The 18837-nt window shown below is 33.4% G+C and overlaps 1 protein-coding gene across 1 annotated transcript in view; it reads left to right on the top strand.

Moving 5' to 3' along the window:
- The window catches only part of LOC108532864 (E3 ubiquitin-protein ligase RNF180-like), a 52692-nt gene extending 34256 nt beyond the window's left edge, over positions 1–18436 (top strand). Inside the window, exon 3 of the mRNA XM_017877139.1 lies at positions 18162–18436. Within this exon, the coding sequence (XP_017732628.1) occupies positions 18162–18361 (200 nt within the window). The 3' untranslated portion in view covers positions 18362–18436. The remainder of the gene's footprint in view (positions 1–18161) is intronic.
- The last annotated feature ends 401 nt before the right edge of the window (positions 18437–18837 follow it).

Raw genomic sequence — 18837 nt, 5'->3', positions numbered from 1 at the left:
ATATAAGAGAAAAATAATGGAGTAAATAAATAAATAAATAAACCCAGTAAATAAAATATATTTAAAATGTATTAATTAAAGATGGAATAAAGAGATGCAGTCTATAGTCTAAGCAATTCCTTAGTGAAATTTTCCATAATGTTCATATCTAAATGATTTGAAAGCTAGGATTTATCTTTAAGGCTGAGCCACTTCCAATCAACCACACTCATAGCACCTGTCATGACAGATGCAAGAAGGAACACATTACAAACAGTTTGCTGTTCTTCATGTAAGTTAAGGATTGGATAATTATCTAATATAACTCACATTACTGACCAAAACCCTACTACAAAATAATGGCCTGAGCCGTTATTTTGAATACATGTAAATCTTACAAATTTATTTTAGAACCAAAAAAATCCTTAAATTTGGAAGGAATTTTTGTTCTGATTTTTTTATGTGTGTGAAGTACAATTATATTGGCAGTTAAAATATTTTTCAAAATGACATAAAATAACCAGCTTCTAGGAAATTACAGTTTGCAATCTTTTTTTTAGAGTAAGTAAAATGTGAATTTCTCAGATTAATTTCAAATCAATCAAATGAGCATTTAGTTTGATAATACTAATAAGGAGGTAAAGAACTTCCAAGAGAGACAACTGTCAGCATTCATAATCTTAATATAAAATTTCAGGAATTTTGCTTCCCAAAATAGACCAACTACAAAATAAGACCATTATTATGAAACATAACGTTTCATCTTATCTTGGAAAATTCCAAGGTCTTCAACTCACATTGGCAGATGGAAAAAAAAAAAAAAAAATGCATGAGGTGAAGGAAGACAAGAGCTAAGGTTTGGTTTGGTTTTTTGAAACAAAACAATTCTGGCTACTAGTTTCTTTTTTTTTTTTTTCTAAGAGTTTTGCTCTTGTCACCCAGGCTGTACTGCAGTAGCACAATCTTGGTTCACTGCAACCTCCACTTCCCAGGTTCAAGTGATTCTCCTGCCTCAGGCTCCCGAGTAGCTGGGATTACAGGTGCCCACCACCATGCCCAGCTAATTGTTGTATTTCTAGTAGAACGGGGTTTCATCATGTTGGCCAGGCTGGTCTCAAACTCCTGACCTCAAGTGATCCGCCCGCCTCGGCCTCCCAAAGTGCTAGGATTACAAGCATGAGCCACAGTTCCTGGCCTAGTTTCTGTTCTTTCATACTTATGACCTTGACTAAGTCCCAATGCCCAGACTATATCCCGGACCAGTTAATTCAGCATCTCTGGAGATGGGTCTCAAACATCAGTATTATTTAAAGCTCCCCAAATGATACCTATGTGCATCCAAAAAGTCAAGGTTACAATTACACTGCTCTAAAAGATGATAGGACTTGGGAACATAAGAATAGAATTGTGAACTCAGAATGCAAAGGTACCTTGAAAGATTCTTTTGTTTATTCTCTGACTTGTCTATTTTCTGCATATCTGAACTATGACCAAGAAAGAATCAGAAGAAATGAAATATTACAAATAAAAGAGATGAACAGTGTTTGCCTTATACTGAAATAAAGTGAACTCTGGCATAGTATAATGATACTTTAATAGTGCATGACTATTGTCCATTTGTTTTGTATAGCAGATGCAGATTTAGTTGGAAACTACAGTGCAAATTTAAGAAATCTAAGTAATTGTACAAACTGAAGTTTAACCAATATGCTGAGAACAACAGCACCCTGGGGAAATGACCATGGGATTTGTGAGACCACAAAGTGTTTATCAAGGCATTAAATTTATTCGCTTTTGTCTATAAAAAATTACCTTCAAAAAAATCTGTAAAAAAAAAGAGGAGTGGTTTAAAATGGATATCAAGGTAGTCCCAGAAGAAGAAAAGAAATTCCAAAAAGTAAGGTAACAACTATCTGGAGAAGAGGGAAGGGGCAGTTCTAACTTCTTTCTTTTGGGGACTTGAGGAGTATGTTAATAATCTGAAGATAGGCTTAAAAGTGTCAGACCTTTTTTGCCAGCTGGTGGAGCTACTACCATGATTTACCATCCCATAATTGTAGCTGCATCTTTCATTGTTGCAGTGCACATGAAGCAGGACATATTTATTATGACTTCAAACAGATGACTATTAAATGAGATGTATACTCATAAATTTCAGCAGCTATTAGAACATTCATTAAAATAGGATAATATGAAATGTTTTAATATTTACAGATTTATAATTTGCAGTTGAAACCTTGCAAACAACTGAACAGTTTAAACGTTGAAATCTTTGCCTTTACCAGTATCAGGACTGTGTTATTAACAAAAGCAGCTTCAGATGTTATTCACTCAAAAATAAGGTGTTGCAGAAAAACTTCATAACTCTGCTGGCAATGAAGTGGTTTTTGTTGGCAAAATCTTACGCTACATACATGTTTTAACTTTGCTAAGATTATATTGTAATAATTCAAGATGTTGTTGAGAAATAATAGATACTACTATTTTGTGAACAAGACCATTATTTTGTTAATAATAAAGGTGCTACTGCATTATAGTATCACTTAAAATATATAATGCATTTCTGATGCACTGAAATATTGTATAGGTAGCTGGATATAATGCAAGGTTATATAAATTATAGATTTTATAATATAAATCTAAAATATTTCATTTTGTTCTATTAATTTTTTCTTCAATACTACACATAAATATCCTTTTTTTCTAATAGCAAAGAGAGAAAACAATAATACCTGCCACAGGTACTGTGTATTCTTTTGTTACTTTTTTCTGGCCTGAGAAAATGAAAANATTCCAAAGATAATTTAAGAGAGAGAATTTCAATGACTTGAAAAAACTCTGAGTTCACTGTGAAACTTACACTTTCAAGTTATTTTCTTCTGTGTTCCTTAGAGTCCTAAAAGTTCACACATAAATGATACATTAATATTCACTTTTAAAAGATTATACAAACAACTGGTGGCCATATAGGAGGTTTTTCAAGCTGAATCTGATAATACGACTTCCTTTCAAATGAGCACTGATGGTGTTGGAAACAAGACATAGCTGAAGCAACAGTGATTTTTTTAACCCTCAAGAGAAAATCTCTCAATCAGATAAATTTTTTTTTCTAAATTGAATTGTCATTACATTAATGGAGTCTGGTATTTCTGAACAATATTTCCTGTTGGGATGATATTTAAAATACTAAGTACTAGTAACAAAATCTGTATGTAAGTCTAAAATTGTAAAATAGATTTTGTATTCTCTAAATGGCTATTTATAAAACTGATTACCACATGATATAACTTACTATTTACCATGTCAAGTAATTTGTATTTGTAGATTTAGAAAGTATAGCATTGTTTTGATATGAATATTGCTACTTAAATACCTTGTCTGAGACATGATCCAACAAGAGAGGTTCATCCAATAAGCTTGAGTTAAGATTTTAACTACCTATGAGTCATTTTCTCCTTAATTCCTTGTTTTATTTCAAAAAGGTTGCTAAATAAGTAACCTCTAAAGTATTTCCTAAAAGGACACCTGTTAGTCAGTTCTAACCCAACACTGCTTGCTATAAAACTAAATCAACACTGCTGAACGTTTAGCATATCTAACCAGAATTAAGTCCCCCCCCATTTATTATATCAAAAAAATGTCCCCTTATATTTCCAAATGTCTGTCACCACCATTCCTTGAGAACAACTGAGGCTACAAATAGACATAAACATTAATTAGGGTTGCTTATTCTTTTAATGCCAAAGAAACGATTTTAAAGTAAGATATATTTCTGTATTTAGAGAGAATGGATAAAATTATTTTTTAAAATAGCTGTCTTCTCAAAAGCAATTGTTTGGAATTTTAATATAAAATGACAGTCTACTGAAAGAAGCTTTTGAATTGTCTTAATGTTTGAAATACCTGAAATTCATGGTACTGTCATAGATACATAAACAGAAACTGGCTGAAGACTCAGCTCCATCACATATGTAACCCATGGCAAATCAACTAAACTCAAAGCTAGAGCCTTCCTTTTTTTATTTTTAATCTGTAAAATGGGGTCACATATCTATCCTACATGACTGTTAGTTATGATCTAATACAGTCTGTTCCACAACCTAAATGAGACTCTTTGATGTATTTCCTGACAAAATATAATTTTGTAATATGTTACACGTTAGGTTAAATTTAAAAGTTAAAATCTCTAGTCTATATTTGCTGTTAAAACTTTACCAGTGAATTTAAGTTTTTAATATATAGCTATATAATTATAAATAGACTAATTGGTAATATCTAGTTTATTCTGTATTCCACATAACAGAAGTAAAGGAAAATCATTTTCTGTTTATTACAGAAAACCAAGTTTTGCTTCATTCATGTGAAAAAAATCCTCAATTTTGAATATAAAATGACTATTGGAAAATATAACTGAACATAAACTGAATGCTATTAAAGTAAAACGAATAAACAAAAATTAGAGATTGTGTTTACCTCAACCTTGGAAAGCAACCATTCGGTCAAAACTAATGTCACTAATGGATTGCGTAAGTGCTGTTTGCTTATCTTTTTAATATTAAAATTGCCTTCTGGTATTTATTATATTAATATATGTACTCTGGAAACAAAGTAAAAAATAAATCGTGGTTAGCCTAATTGTGTCCAATTTGAAATAGTATAACATAAACCCAGAATTCATGAATATAAATATAAATATTAATATTAATGTTGTATAACCTAGTGACAAGTATTATAGCCCCCAGAAACTAAGGAAAAAATTAAAATATGTAAATCCATGTTTACTTTTGGTATTTAAAGTCATAAAAGTTAAAAAGACATCGTATTACCACGAAGTCAGTCTTGATAAATTTTAAAAGATTGAAACGATACAAAGTATCTTCTCTGACCGTGTGGAATGAAGCTAGAAATCCATATAAACAGAAAACTGAAAATTCACTAGTATGTGGAAATTAAACAGCACAATCTTAAACAACCAATTGGGTCAAAGAAGAAAGCATGAGGGAAATTAGAAAATACACTGATATGTATGAAAACAAAAATATGGCATACCAAAAATTTACAGGATCCAGCAACAGTAGTGCTAAAAGGGAATTTTATAGCAGTAAATGCCTCCATTAAAAAAGAAGAAAGATCTCAAGTCAACATAATTTTATACTTTGAACTAGAAAAGTGAGCACTCTAAACCCCAAGCTAGCATAAGGAAGAAAATAATACATGATTAGAATAGGGATTAATGAAATACATAATAGAAAAATAGAATCAACAAAACAAAAATTTGGCCAGGAAAACATCAAAAACCTGGGCAAGCTTTTACCTACACTGACAAAGATAAAAGAGAGAGGATGTTTATAAATACAATAAAAAATGAGAGTGGAGACATTACTACCAATTTTACAGAAATAAGGATTATAATACTATGAGCAATTATATACCAACAACTTAGAGGACTTAAGTAAATGCATGAATTTATGAAAACATACAAATTATCTGAACTGAATCTAGAAGAAATAGAAAATCTCAACAGAACTATAACAAGTAAAAAGATTGAGTCAGTAATCACAAACTTCCCAAGAAAGAAAAGTCCAGGACCAAATAGCTTCACTGATGAATTCTGCCAAATATTGAAAGAAGCAACATCAATCCTCAAACTCTTCAAAAAAAAAAAAAAAAAAATTGAAGAAGAAACACTTCATGATTCATTCTATGAGGAGGACAGCACTACCTCAGTATGAAAGCCAAAGTTACCACAAGGAAAGAATTATAGACCACTATCCCTTTGGAATATAAATGCAAAAATTCTCCACGAAATGCTAACAAACTTATTCTAACAGCATATTAAAAGGTTGATGCCTTATTGCCAAATGGGATTTATCTAGGAATGCAGGCATGGTTCGACATAAGAAAATCAATGTAATGTACCACATTAATAAAGGGGGGAAAGGGAATTGTTTTACTTGATACAGAAAAGCATTTGACAAAATCTAGCACCCTGTCATGATAAACACACTCAGAAGACTAGGAGTAAGACTGCTTCAACATGACATTGGCACTTAGGAAAACCTCATAGCTGACACCACACATTTGTGAAAAACTGAAAGCTTTCCCCCTGAAATTAGGAACAAAATGAGGATATCCAGTTTAATCACTGCTGTTCAACATTGTGCTGGAAACTCTAGCTGGAACATTTTCATTGATTTATTTATTTATGCCATAAAGAAGCAGTAAAACTATCTTTATTCAGATGTCCTAATCCTGTATATAGAAAATCCCAAAGAATTCAAAAGAAAGCTATTAGAGCTAATTAATTTAGCAACATAGCAGGTTATAAGATCAGCACAGAAAAATCACTTGTGTTTCTGTACACTAGGAATGAACAATCCAGAAAGGACACTAACATCAATTGGTTTACAATGGCATCTAAAAGAATAAAATACCTAGGAATATTTTTAAGCATGGATGTTAAAAACTTGCACACTGAAAACTATAAGATGTTGCTGAAGGAAATTAAAGAAGATCCAAATAAGTAGAAAGACATTCTGTGTTGATGCATTAGAAGATTTAATACTGTTAAGATATCAGTACTACCCAAGGCCATCTACAGATTTAACAGAATTCCTATGAAAATTTCAACAGCGCTTTTTGTAGAAATGAAAAGGATGATCTTCAGATTCGTACAGAATTTCAAGGGTCCTGCATAACCAAAAGAAAATCCTGAAAAGAAGTAGTGTTCATAATATCAAAACTTACTACAAAGCTACAGTAATCAAAACAGTGTAGTACTGGCATAAAGACAGACATACAGACCAAGGGAATAGAAGTACAGAAATAAATTCATATATCTATGACCAATTGATTTTTGACAAGTCTACTGATGAACTCCATTCATCTGGGAAAGAACAGTCTCTTTCATAAATAGTGCTAGGTTAGCTGGATTTACATATGCAAAAGAATGAAGTTGGACCCCTTAACTCCAAGTTGATCAATGACCTAAATATAAAAATTTAAAAACATAAATCTTGTAAAATAAACAGGGGTAAATATTTACAAACAGTGGCGTCTTAGATATGACATCAGAATCACAAGCAACAAAAGTAAATTGAACTTGATCAAAATTAAAAATTTTGAAAGGAATCACTTGAGGCCAGGAGTTCAAGACCAACATGGGCAACACAGTAAGACCCTGTCTCTAACAACAACAACAAAAAATTGTAATTAGCTGGACATGGTGGTGCATGTCTGTAGTCCTCACTACTTGGGAGGCTGAAGAGTGGGAACATTTTTTCAGCCCAAGAGGTTGAGGCTGAAGTGAGCTATTGCTGTGCCACTGCACTGCAGCCTGGGTGACAGAGTGAGACTATCCCTGAAAAAAAAAAAAAAAATTAAATGTGGTGCAAGGGACATATCAAGAAAGTAAAAAGACAACATGGCTACATACAGAATGGAAGAAAATGGTTGCAAATCATTTCTGATAATGGCTTAATATCGACTCTACATATAAAATGTTAGCAAGGAGAAACTGGAACTCTGATACATTGCTGGTGGAAATGTAAATTCCTCAAAAAGCTAATCATAGAATTACCATATGACTCTACAGTTCTGTGTATACCCAAAAGAATTGAAAACAGGAACTCAAAAAGATATTTGTATGCCAGTGTTCATTGCTGCATTATTCACAATAGCCAAAGGTAGAAACAACCTAAATTTCCATTAGCAATTGAATGGATAAACGAAATGTGGTATACAATAGGTAAAAAGGAATAAAAGCCATAAAAAGGAATGATATTCTGATACATATTGCAATATGGATGAAGCTTGAAGACATTATACTCAGTAAAATAAGCCAAACACAAAAGGCCAAGATTGAGTGATTCCACTTACATGAGATATCTACAACAGGCAAATTCATATAGGTAGAAAGCAGAATAGAGATTACCAGTGGCTGGGGAGAGGGACTCATGAGTTATTGCTTAATGGCTACAATTTCTGTTTGGGATAATGAAAAAACTTGAAAATAAATAGTGGTGATGGTTGTACAACATTGTGAATGTAGTTATTGCCACTGAGTTGTACACTTAAAATTAGTTAAAATGACAAATATTATGTTATATATATATCTTACCCAATAAAAACTATTTTTTTAAAAAAGTGGTATTCAATTCTTACCTGGTTATTGAACCAAAACAAAAAAATTTGTAATGTAGCCTGGTAACTTTAAAAACTATATTGAAATTTAAGCAGATGTTAAAAGTAATGTACAATAAATTTTAACTTATTCAATATAAAAGGTTAGCTTTCAGAATTAATACTTTTTACTCTAGGAGCCTAAGGATATAGGAGAAAAGATGAAAATTAAAATCTCTTTTGCATTAACTTTTTAAGTATATTAACAGTAACTCTATACCTAGTTGTGACTATAAATATATCACTCCACCTCTGCTAAGACCTACTTATATCAATCAACTTTTGACACAACAAAATTCTTATGTAATATGAAGCAGTAAAATATTGTGCTTTAACCTTTTATCCATCCCATCATATGTGAAAGATAGGACATGTCTCATTTTTAATACTAATTTCAAGACTCTCTGAATTAGCCTCTAAAGAACCTACAAAATGTATTTCAAATATATTCATATTAATTTTCAATTCCTGCCGAAAATAAATTTGAAAGCCTTGATTTAGGACAGTCTCAAAAATATGCTAATTATTCATTTTATTCTCTAAAGTCTATCCTTTTATCCAGGTACTCATCCATCCAAAAACATTTATTGAATGCCCACTATTAGCACAACACAACCTACCAAAATTACAAAAATTCGTGATTAGAGATAGTTTTTCTATCTGTGAAACAACCTTCAAAATAATAGAGTTCACTTTATGGTCTTTGATGGTGAATATAAATTTGAATCACATTCTGTAGGGAAAAAAGTCATAGCCTTGTTTTCTAGGATATGAGAGAGAAATCACTCTGACGTAAAATTACTTCTAAGGCCGGGCGCGGTGGCTCAAGCCTGTAATCCCAGCACTTTGGGAGGCCGAGACGGGCGGATCACGAGGTCCGGAGATCGAGACCATCCTGGCTAACTCGGTGAAACCCCGTCTCTACTAAAAAAAAATACAAAATCTAGCCAGGCGAGGTGGTGGGCGCCTGTAGTCCCAGCTACTCGGGAGGCTGAGGCAGGAAAATGGCATAAACCCGGGAGGCGGAGCTTGCAGTGAGCTGAGATCCGGCCACTGCACTCCAGCCTGGGCGACAGAGCGAGACTCCGTCTCAAAAAAAAAAAAAAATTACTTCTACAAAATAGAATTGAAGAAAAGACAAGAGTATCTTTGTAATTTTTGTAATCTAAACCTGATGGCAACTTGGAGATTTTCTTCACGGGTCCTTCTTCCTCTTTGATTTCACCACAATGAATTTCTCCAAGAGCTCGTTTTTTCCATGTGGGAAAACAAGTCAGATTCAACTTCTATTTTTATCACCTGTTTCTTCCACAGTTTTATTAGTTACTTCGTTGTTTTCAGTAAGAATTCATAGTAAGATTAAAATTTTCCCTGAACTGCCGAGTGCTGCACCCCACATCATCCTAAACCTTGGAACCCAACCTAAATCACAATGACAGAGCAGCCACTGTCTGGTATATTGCTGGTTATTGTGGCAGAGGAAAAGAGACTGCTGCAAAGCAACCTAAATGGATAAATGCCTCTACCCAGAAACAACACACATAACTTTCACTGGACAACCATTTTCACTGGTCAAGTCCCATGGCCTTCATAACTTCCAGGGGACAGGGAAGTACAAACAAACCATGTAATCAGAGACTAGAATATTTCTGAAGAGCCTTAAGGGAACAATTATGAAAGTTTTAATCCAGTTTATTTGAAAACTTGGATATAATGGATAATCTTTTATAAAAGTTATTAGAAATGGCTCGAGAATAACTAGAAGACATAAAGAGACCAACAAATATTAAATAAATTGGTAGGTATTTTTAAGTCTGCCCATAGACCTAAAAAAACTACAGGCCCAAGTGGTTGTATAGGCTAGATTTATCAAACCTTTAAGAATTCTATTTTTATGCAAACTGTTTAAGATACTAAAAGAGATTACAAGATTACCAATGTCTAGAACTGTTAATGGCTTGAGATTTTACCCTATTTGTAAGCTAACAGGTTATTTGGCCACTGTCATAGTTGGTGGCAGAAGACACAAGACTTATGTGTTAGAGACAAAGGATGGTTTGTTACTCACAGTGGTAGCCAGAGTAGCAGCATTTGTGATGGATACCTGAGCCTCATTTCCCATAGGGTATCATGATATCCATATATGCAGTGGGGTGTGTTACATAGGAGAACTCTAAGCTTACAAAACCCAAATCTTTTATAACGGGCATTAAAAATGCTGTGTTCTAAGAATACAAACAAACCTATACTCTGCTCCAAAGGGAGACACTCTATCTTCTAAGACAGTTTACTATGCAAATATCTTTCAAAACATAGTCCAGAACAAAGGCAGTTAGTACTTATGCTTGTAAGATGTGCACACACACACAGATCCATGGAAAATTGTCACCTAATAGCTAACATGTTTTATGAAGCCAATAAAATCATGATACACAAACCAGGTAAAAGTAGCATAAAACAGAATACTATAGACCAATCTCCCTTTTAGCATATGGATTAAAATGCCATATAAAATAGTAACAAGCTGAGTTCCTCAGTATATAAAAACCAGTATTAAGGACATGTGGAATTTATCCATGTGAAGGAATGGTATATATGAGGGAGGAAAATCAATTTAATAAATTTAATATTATTCAACAATAGAAAAATTCACAAGTTGAATTTATCACATTAACAGATTAAAGGAAAAAACCATATGAACATCTTCAGAGATACAGAGAAATTATTTTGACTTGTAAATAATGAGTATGTGGAATATTGGCATAAGAATTCAATTCTTCAGATTCCTTGAAGTGTACAGTTTTCACTGCAGTATGCCTTTTTTCACTGGATTGTGTGGCAAAAAAGTGAAGTATGTGTCTTTATTATGTCTCTTACTTTAAAATAGCATGGTTAAAATGAACTACAGCATAGTTAAAATGAACTAAGAATACTGAGTACTCTTTAAACTGTGTCTTAATAGCAAAATAATTACCAACTTATCACAAAGAATAAGTTATGATTATGCCTGTAAAAGTGAATTCCTGGTGCAGAAGCTTCTCTTACCATTAACTCCAATCCAAATCTTTTTTTAAAATGAAGTGGTTGTATATATTAAAACATATACATTGACTACTATGTTATAATAGTTCTAAGTGTATTGTCTCCTGTACCATGCATTTTAAATGGAGACAAAAATTGGTACTTGGTGGACAAAAAAAAATATTGGATATTAGAGTGGTTTGTGATCCTCATAAGCTCAACCCTACTAGACAAAATCTTACACTTATTTAATTTGTCCTATTAGAAACTAGAAATTTAAATTTAATAAATTTAACTTATTAATTAATTTAAATTTAAATTTATTGATTAAAATAATTTTTTAACTTTTAGGTTCAGGGGTACACGCGCAAGTGTTGTATAGGTAAACTCATGTCACAGGGATTTGATACACAGATGATTTCATCACTGAGGTACTAAGCCTAGGAACCAATAGTTATTTTTCTGCTGCTCTCCGTCCTCCCACCCTTCACCTTCTGATAGACCCCAGTGTCTACTGTTCCCCTCTTTGTATCCATGTGTTCTCATCATTTAGCTCCAACTTATAAGTGAGAATATGTGATATTTGGTTTTCTGTTCCTACATTAGCTTGCTAAAGATAATGACCTCCAGCCCCATCCATGTTCCTGCAAAGGCTATGATCTCATTCTTTTTTAAGGCTGCTTAGTATTCCATAGTGTATATGTACCACAGTTTCTTTATCCAGTCTGCCATTGTTGGGCATTTAGGTTGATTCCATGTCTTTGCTATTGTGAAGAGTGCTACAAAGAACATACATGTGCATGTGTCTTTATGATAGAATGATTTATATTCCTTTGGGTATATACCCAGTAATGGGATTGCTGGGGTTATATGGTAGTTCTGTTTTTAGGACTTTAAGGAATCGCCACACAGCTTTCCACAATGGTTGAACTAATTTATAATTTACACTCTCAACAGTGTATAAGCATTTCTTTTTCTCTGCAATCTCACCAGCATCTTTTATTTTTGGACTTTTCAATAGTAGCCATTCTGACTGGTGTGAGATGGTATCTCGTTGTGGTTTTGATTTGCATTTCTCTAATGATCAGTGATATTGAGCTTTTCTGCTGTTTCTTGGCCATATGTATGTCTTCTTTTCAAGAATGTCTGTTCATGTCTTTTGCCCACTTTTTAAAGGGGTTGTTTTTTTCTTGTAAATTTAAGTGCCTTATAGAGGCTGGATATTAGACCTTTGTCAGATGCATAGTTTGCAAAAATTTTCTCTCACTCTGCAGGTTGTCTGTTTATTCTGTTAATAGTTTCTTTTGCTGTGTAGAAGCTCTTTAGTTTAATTAGATCCCAGTTACCAGTTTTTGCTTTTGATGCAGAATTGCTTTTGGCATCTTCATCATGAAATCTTTACCCATTCCTATGTCCAGAAATCAATTGGACATATTGCGTATATTGTCTTCCAGGGTTTTTATGTTTTGGGGTTTTACATTTAAGTCTTTCACCCATCTTGAATTGATTTTTAATGTGGTATAAGTAAGGGGTCCACTTCAGTCTTCTACATGTAGCAAGCCAGTTATCCAAGCACCATTTATTGAATAGAGAGTACTTTCCCCATTGTTTGTTCATGCCAGCTTTGTTGGAAATCAAATGGTTGTTGATGTGCAGCCTTATTTTGGGGCTCTCTATTCTGTTCCATTGATCTCTGTTTTTGTACTAGTAGCATGCTGTTTGGGTTGCTATCGCCCTGTAGCATAGTTTGAAGGCAGATAGCATGATGCCTCCAGCTTTATTCTTATTGCTTAGGATTTCCTTGGCTATTCAGGCTCTTTTTTGGTTCCATATGAATTTTGAAGTAGTTTTCTCTAGTTCTGTGAAGAATGTCATTGGTAATTTGCTAGGAACAGCATTAAATCTTTAAATTGCTTTGGACAGTATGGCCATTTTAATGATATTGATTATTCCTGTCCATCACATGGAATGTTTTTCCTTTTGTCTGTATCATCTCTGATTTCTTTGAGTAGTGGTTTGTAGTTTTCCTTGTAGATATCTTTCACCTTCCTGGTTAGCTGTATTCCTGGGTATTTTATTCTTTTTGTAGTAATTGTGAATGGGAATTTGTTGTTAATTTGGCTTTCTGCTCACCTGTTGTTGGTGTATAGGAATGCTAGTGAGTTTTGCATATTGAGTTTCTATCTTGAGAATTTTCTGAATTTGCTTATCAGCTTAAGAACTTTTAGACTGAGACTATGGGGCTATCTAGATATAGAATCATGTTGCCTGCAAATAGGGATAGTTTGACTTCCTCTCTTCCTATTTGGATGCTCTTTCTTTCTTTCTCTTGCCTGATTACTCTGTCCAGGACTTCCAATGCTTGTCAAATAAGAGTGGTTACAGAGGGCATCCTTGTCTTATGATGGTTTTCAAGGGGAATGCTTCCAGCTTTTGCCAATTCAGTATGATGTTGGCTGTGGGGTTGTCATAGATGGCCCTTATTATTGAGGTATATTCCCTCAATACCTAGTTTGTTGAGAGTTAACGTGAAACGATGTTGAATTTTATTGAAAGCCCTTTCTGCATCTATTGAGATGGTTATTGTCTTTAGTTCTGTTTATGTGACAGATCACATTTATTGATCTACATACATTGAACCACACTTGAATCCCAGGGATAAAGCCTACTTGTTTGTGGTGAACTCACTTTTTAATGTGCTGATAAATTCAGTTTGCCAGCATTATGTTGTGGATTTTTGCATCGATGTTCGTCAAGGACATTGGCCTGAAGTTTTATTTTTTTGTTTTTTTGTCTGCAAGGCTTTGCTGTCAGGATGATGCTGGCCTCATAGAATGCATTGGAGAGGAGTCTCTCCTAAACTTTTTTGGCATAGTTTCAGTAGGAATGGTACCAGCGTTCTTTGTATATCTTATAGAATTTGGCTGTGAATCAGTCTGGTCCTGGAATTTTTTTGGTTGATAGGCTAATACTGATTCAATTTCAGAGCTCATTATTGGTTTCTTTAGGGATTCAATTTCTTTCTGGTTCAGTCTTGGGAGTGTGTATGTGTCTAGGAGTTTATCCATTTGTTGTAGATTTTCTAGTTTGTATGCATAGAAGTGTCCATAATATTCTCTAATGGTTACTTGTATTTCTGTGGAGTCAGTGGTGTAATAATATCCCCTTTGTTGTTTCTGATTGTGTTTACTTGGATGTTCCCTTTTCTTGTTTATTAGTCTAGTTAGTGGCCTATCTGAATTTTTTCAAAAAAAAAAAAAAACAGCTTTTGGTTTTGTTGATATTTGAATGGCTTTTTGTGTCTGTCTCCTTCAGTTCAGCTTTGATTTTGATTATTTCTTGTCTTCTAGCTTTGGGGTTGGTTTGCTCTTGTTTCTCTAGTTATAATATTAGGCTGTTAATTTCAGATCTTTCTAACTTTTTGATGTGGGTGTTTAGTGCTGTAAGTTTCCCTTTTAACTCTTCTCATTAGTTTCAAAGAGCTTCTTGGTTTTTGCCTTCATTATTTGCCCAAAAGTCATTCAGAAGCAGGTTAATTTCCATGTAAATGTATAGTTTTGGGACATATTCTTCTTATTAAATTCTGTTTTTATTGCATTGTGGTCCAGGGGTGTGGATGTTTTGATTTCAGTTTTAATTTTCTGGGGACTGTTTTATGTTCAATTGTGTGGGCAATTTTAGAGTATGTGCCATGTGGCAATGACAAGAATGTATATTCTGTTGTTTGGTGGTTGCGAGTTCTGTCCATTTGGTCAAGTGTCGAGTTCAGGTCCCGAGTATCTTTGTTAATTTCCTTCCTAGTGATCTAATGCTTTCAGTGGGGTGTTGATAGCTCCCACTCTTAGTGTGAAGGAGTCTATGTCTCTTTAAAAGTCTCTAAGAACTTGCTTTATGAATCTGGGTGCTCCTGTGTTGGGTGCATATATATTTAGGTTAAGTCTTCTTATAGAATTGAACCCTTTACCATTATGTAATGACCCTCTTTGTCTTTTTTAATCTTTGTTGGTTTAAAGTCTTTGTGAAACTAGGATTGCAACCCCTGCTTTTTAATGCTTTCCATTTGCTTGGTAGATTTTTCTCCATCCCTTTATTTTGAGCCTGTAGGTGTCACTGGATGTGAGATGAGTCTCTTGAAGATGGCATACCATTGGATCTTGGTTCTTTATACAGCTTGCCATGCTGTGCCTTTTTTTTTTTTTTAACTGTGGTATTTAGCACATTTACATTCAAGGTTAGTATTGATATATGTGGATTTGATCCTGTTGTTAGTTGTTTATTATGCTAACCTGTTTGTATGGTTGCTTTATAGTGTCACTGGTCTATGAACTTAGAATTTTTGCAGTGGGTAGTAACAGTCTTTCCTTTCCATATTTGATGCATCTTTCAGGAGCTCTTGTAAGGCTGATATCATGGTGACAAATTCCGTCAGCATTTGCTTGTCTGAAAAGGATATTATTTCTCCCTTGCTTATGAAGCTTAGTTTGGCCATATATGAAATTCTTGGTTGAAATTTCTTTTAAGAATGTTGAATATAGACCTCCAATCTCTTCTGGCTTGTAAGGTTTCTGCTGAGAGGTCCACTGTCAGTCTGATGGACTACTCTTTGTAGGTGATGTTTCTCTCCAGCTGCCTTTAACATTTTTTCTTTCATTTCCACCCTGGAGAATTTTATGATTATATGTCTTGGGGATAACCTTATTAAATATTTCACATTCACTGGATTTGAATGTTGGCCTCCATAGCTAGGTTGGGGGAATTCTCATGGATGATCTCCTGTAATATGTTTTCCAAGTTGCTTCTCTCCCCATCTCTTTCAGTAAATGAAATACAAAATATATTCAAGCACTTCAATAATAGTTTAGATAAAGCAGAAGAAAAATGTGAGAACTCGAAGACAGGTCTCTTGAAATAACCCAGTCAGACAAAAATAAAGAAAAAAGAATTTTAAAAGGATGAACAGAGCCTGTGTGACATATGGGACACCATAAATTGACCAAATATTCAAATTTTTGGTGTCCCAGAGATGAAGTGAAAATGAAAGGGATAGGAAACATATTTAATGAAATAATAGATGAAAGCTTCACAAGGCTAGAAAATTATTTACATATCAAGATACAGGAAGCTCAGAAATCCCCAAATAGGCATACTGCAAAAAGGTTTTCTCCATGGTACATATAGCCAAACTATCAAGAGTCAAAGATAGAATCTTTAAAACAGGAAAAGTATCTAGTCACTTACAAGGGAACCCCAATCAGAAAACATTGGATTTCTCAGTAGAAACCTTATAGACCAGAGAATAGAATGGCATATTCAAAGTGCTGAAGAAAAAAAAAAGGCAGCCAAGGATATTATACCTGACAAAGTTTTCCTTCAGAAATGAAGGATAAATAATGCCTTTTCCAGACAAGGAAATGCTGATGGAATTCATCACCACTAGGCTGGCCCTGTAAGAAATGCTTAGGGGAGTCCTACACCTGGAAGCAAAAGAATGACATCATGAAAACACTTGAAAGTAAAACCCAAATGGTAGAACAAACATACAAATAAGAGAAAAAATACAAAGGATACCACTACAGAAAACCACCAGACTACAAACATAAACAATAAAATATTGCATATATGCCATAAAAATGTACAAATATTGTGTGGCATTAAAAAAAGTTTTTTAATCAGATATCATAGAAAGTCAACCAAGATCAATTAGAAATCATTCTAAAACCTATTTGACATGTAGCTCTACAAATTAATTTAAAATATCACTTACTTCATGTTTATCTTTTTAAATTTCATGTTTTGAACCTATATAAGTAAATATAATTTCCAAATAAACTTAATACATAAAAAATAGGATAGTTCTTGATTAAAGAGTTTTGACTTTAAACGACCATACTAATACCCAAGTAAATGCAACCTTGCCATCAGAATAAGCAGCCTGACCTAGAGCATATTTAACATTACTCAATTGTTGTAACAAATGAACCAGAATTTGCCTCAAGCTAGAGCTTCACAGAACTTTTATCACCAGAATTGCTAGCAAGTACCAGAATTACATTTTTCTGCCTAGTTTATTATGCTGTCCCTGCTCCCTAACACGAATAAACACAGAAATACTTAAAGTAGATAAGTAAAAAGCAAAAGATTAATAGGTTATCAGTCCTTAGAAAATTGAATTTTGTTTTTTAAATGACTGAGTTTATATATTGGTCAACCAAAAAAAAAAAAAAAAAAACAAGTTGCTATTAAGCAGGTTTTTTCTCAAGCTCTAATTAGCATTAAATATACAAAAGAAAATTGTATTTCACGGTCTAATATTTCTCAGAAATGTCATATTCATTTGGTAATAAGTAGACTATAGTTTACTTTCAAGATTTGCTTTTTCTGTACCAACCAATCCCCATGCTTTGAATTCTATGGAAATTAAAGCTAAATTTCTTTAAAGGAGTATCATTATGTCTGTCCAGTTTATTGGATGCTAAAACAAAATAAGATATTCTTCTTAGAACCTTGCTCAAAGAATTAAACTGAATGAAATTCTCATAGTATAAGATACAAGGTTAAGTTGGTGATCAGAAGTTATAAAAACAGTTGTAAAAATAAAACATGAATAAAGTTTAAATTTAGAAAATATTCTCTTGAAAATAATTACATTTGATCCCCACAAATTTTTGAAGAAATCAGATAGCAGAGATGAGAAATTCATGACTAAAAGAGATAAATGTCTTGCCCCAATGAAGTGGCAGACCTAGGCAAATCTCCTGACTTAATATCCTGTGTTCTTTGCTACCCTGCCTTTAATGCCCTGAACTAGAAGAGGCTTCTAATAGTTGCTCATTGTTGAAAAAACTATCGGGAAACAACATAAGTCCACTCAGTGAAATCAAGATATGCTTTGGTTAATTGTACTTGTGTTCATGTTGCAGGTTCTTTTCTGAGCACTAGCTTGAATTTAATGGGCTTTAATATGTTCATACATCTTCTAGGTTTCCACAGACGTGCAGCTCCAGTTACAAGAAGGCAGTTCCCGCATGGTGCACACAGGATGGATTACCTGCACTTTGAGGATGATAGCCGTGGATGGTGGTTTGACATGGATATGGTGATCATATATATTTATTCAGTGAACTGGGTCATTGGATTCATTGTTTTCTGCTTTCTTTGCTATTTTTTCTTTCCGTTTTAGGAATTTTCATACCTTACTACAGTTGGTATACAATCATAAATGATGTAAATAACAATTGCTTAAACATTTTTAAAATGTTTAAATGTTGAAGTTTTTTTTAATGTTTCATTATACAAATTGTTGGTGTTTATAGAAAGCCTGAGAATAATGAATTCATTTATTAATGTTTTTCATGTAACAAACTAAACTTTATTCAAGAGCTAACGTACCCACCACTTAGCAACAATGCACTATTAATTTCATAGTTGTTCTTGGGTTAGGATTTGGGGCTCTGATTTTATAATATCACTTTAATACTTATTTTGATTGTGAAAACTGAAGTTTTCTCTCCACTTAAAATAGTAAAATACAAAAGAAATGATAATCTAGGTAGATATTATCTTTACTGATAAAATATTTAATCACCACTTATTCTCAGGCAAATTATATGTATTAAAGATAAACCATATTCTCTGGGAAATAATGTAGCAGGGTAT

Source organism: Rhinopithecus bieti, unplaced genomic scaffold (assembly GCF_001698545.2).
Source record: "Rhinopithecus bieti isolate Rb0 unplaced genomic scaffold, ASM169854v2 scaffold_11200, whole genome shotgun sequence".
Classification (NCBI taxonomy): Eukaryota; Metazoa; Chordata; class Mammalia; order Primates; family Cercopithecidae; genus Rhinopithecus; species Rhinopithecus bieti.
The sequence above is the reverse complement of the archived record's forward strand: the minus strand, read 5'-3'. Positions and strand labels throughout refer to the sequence as shown.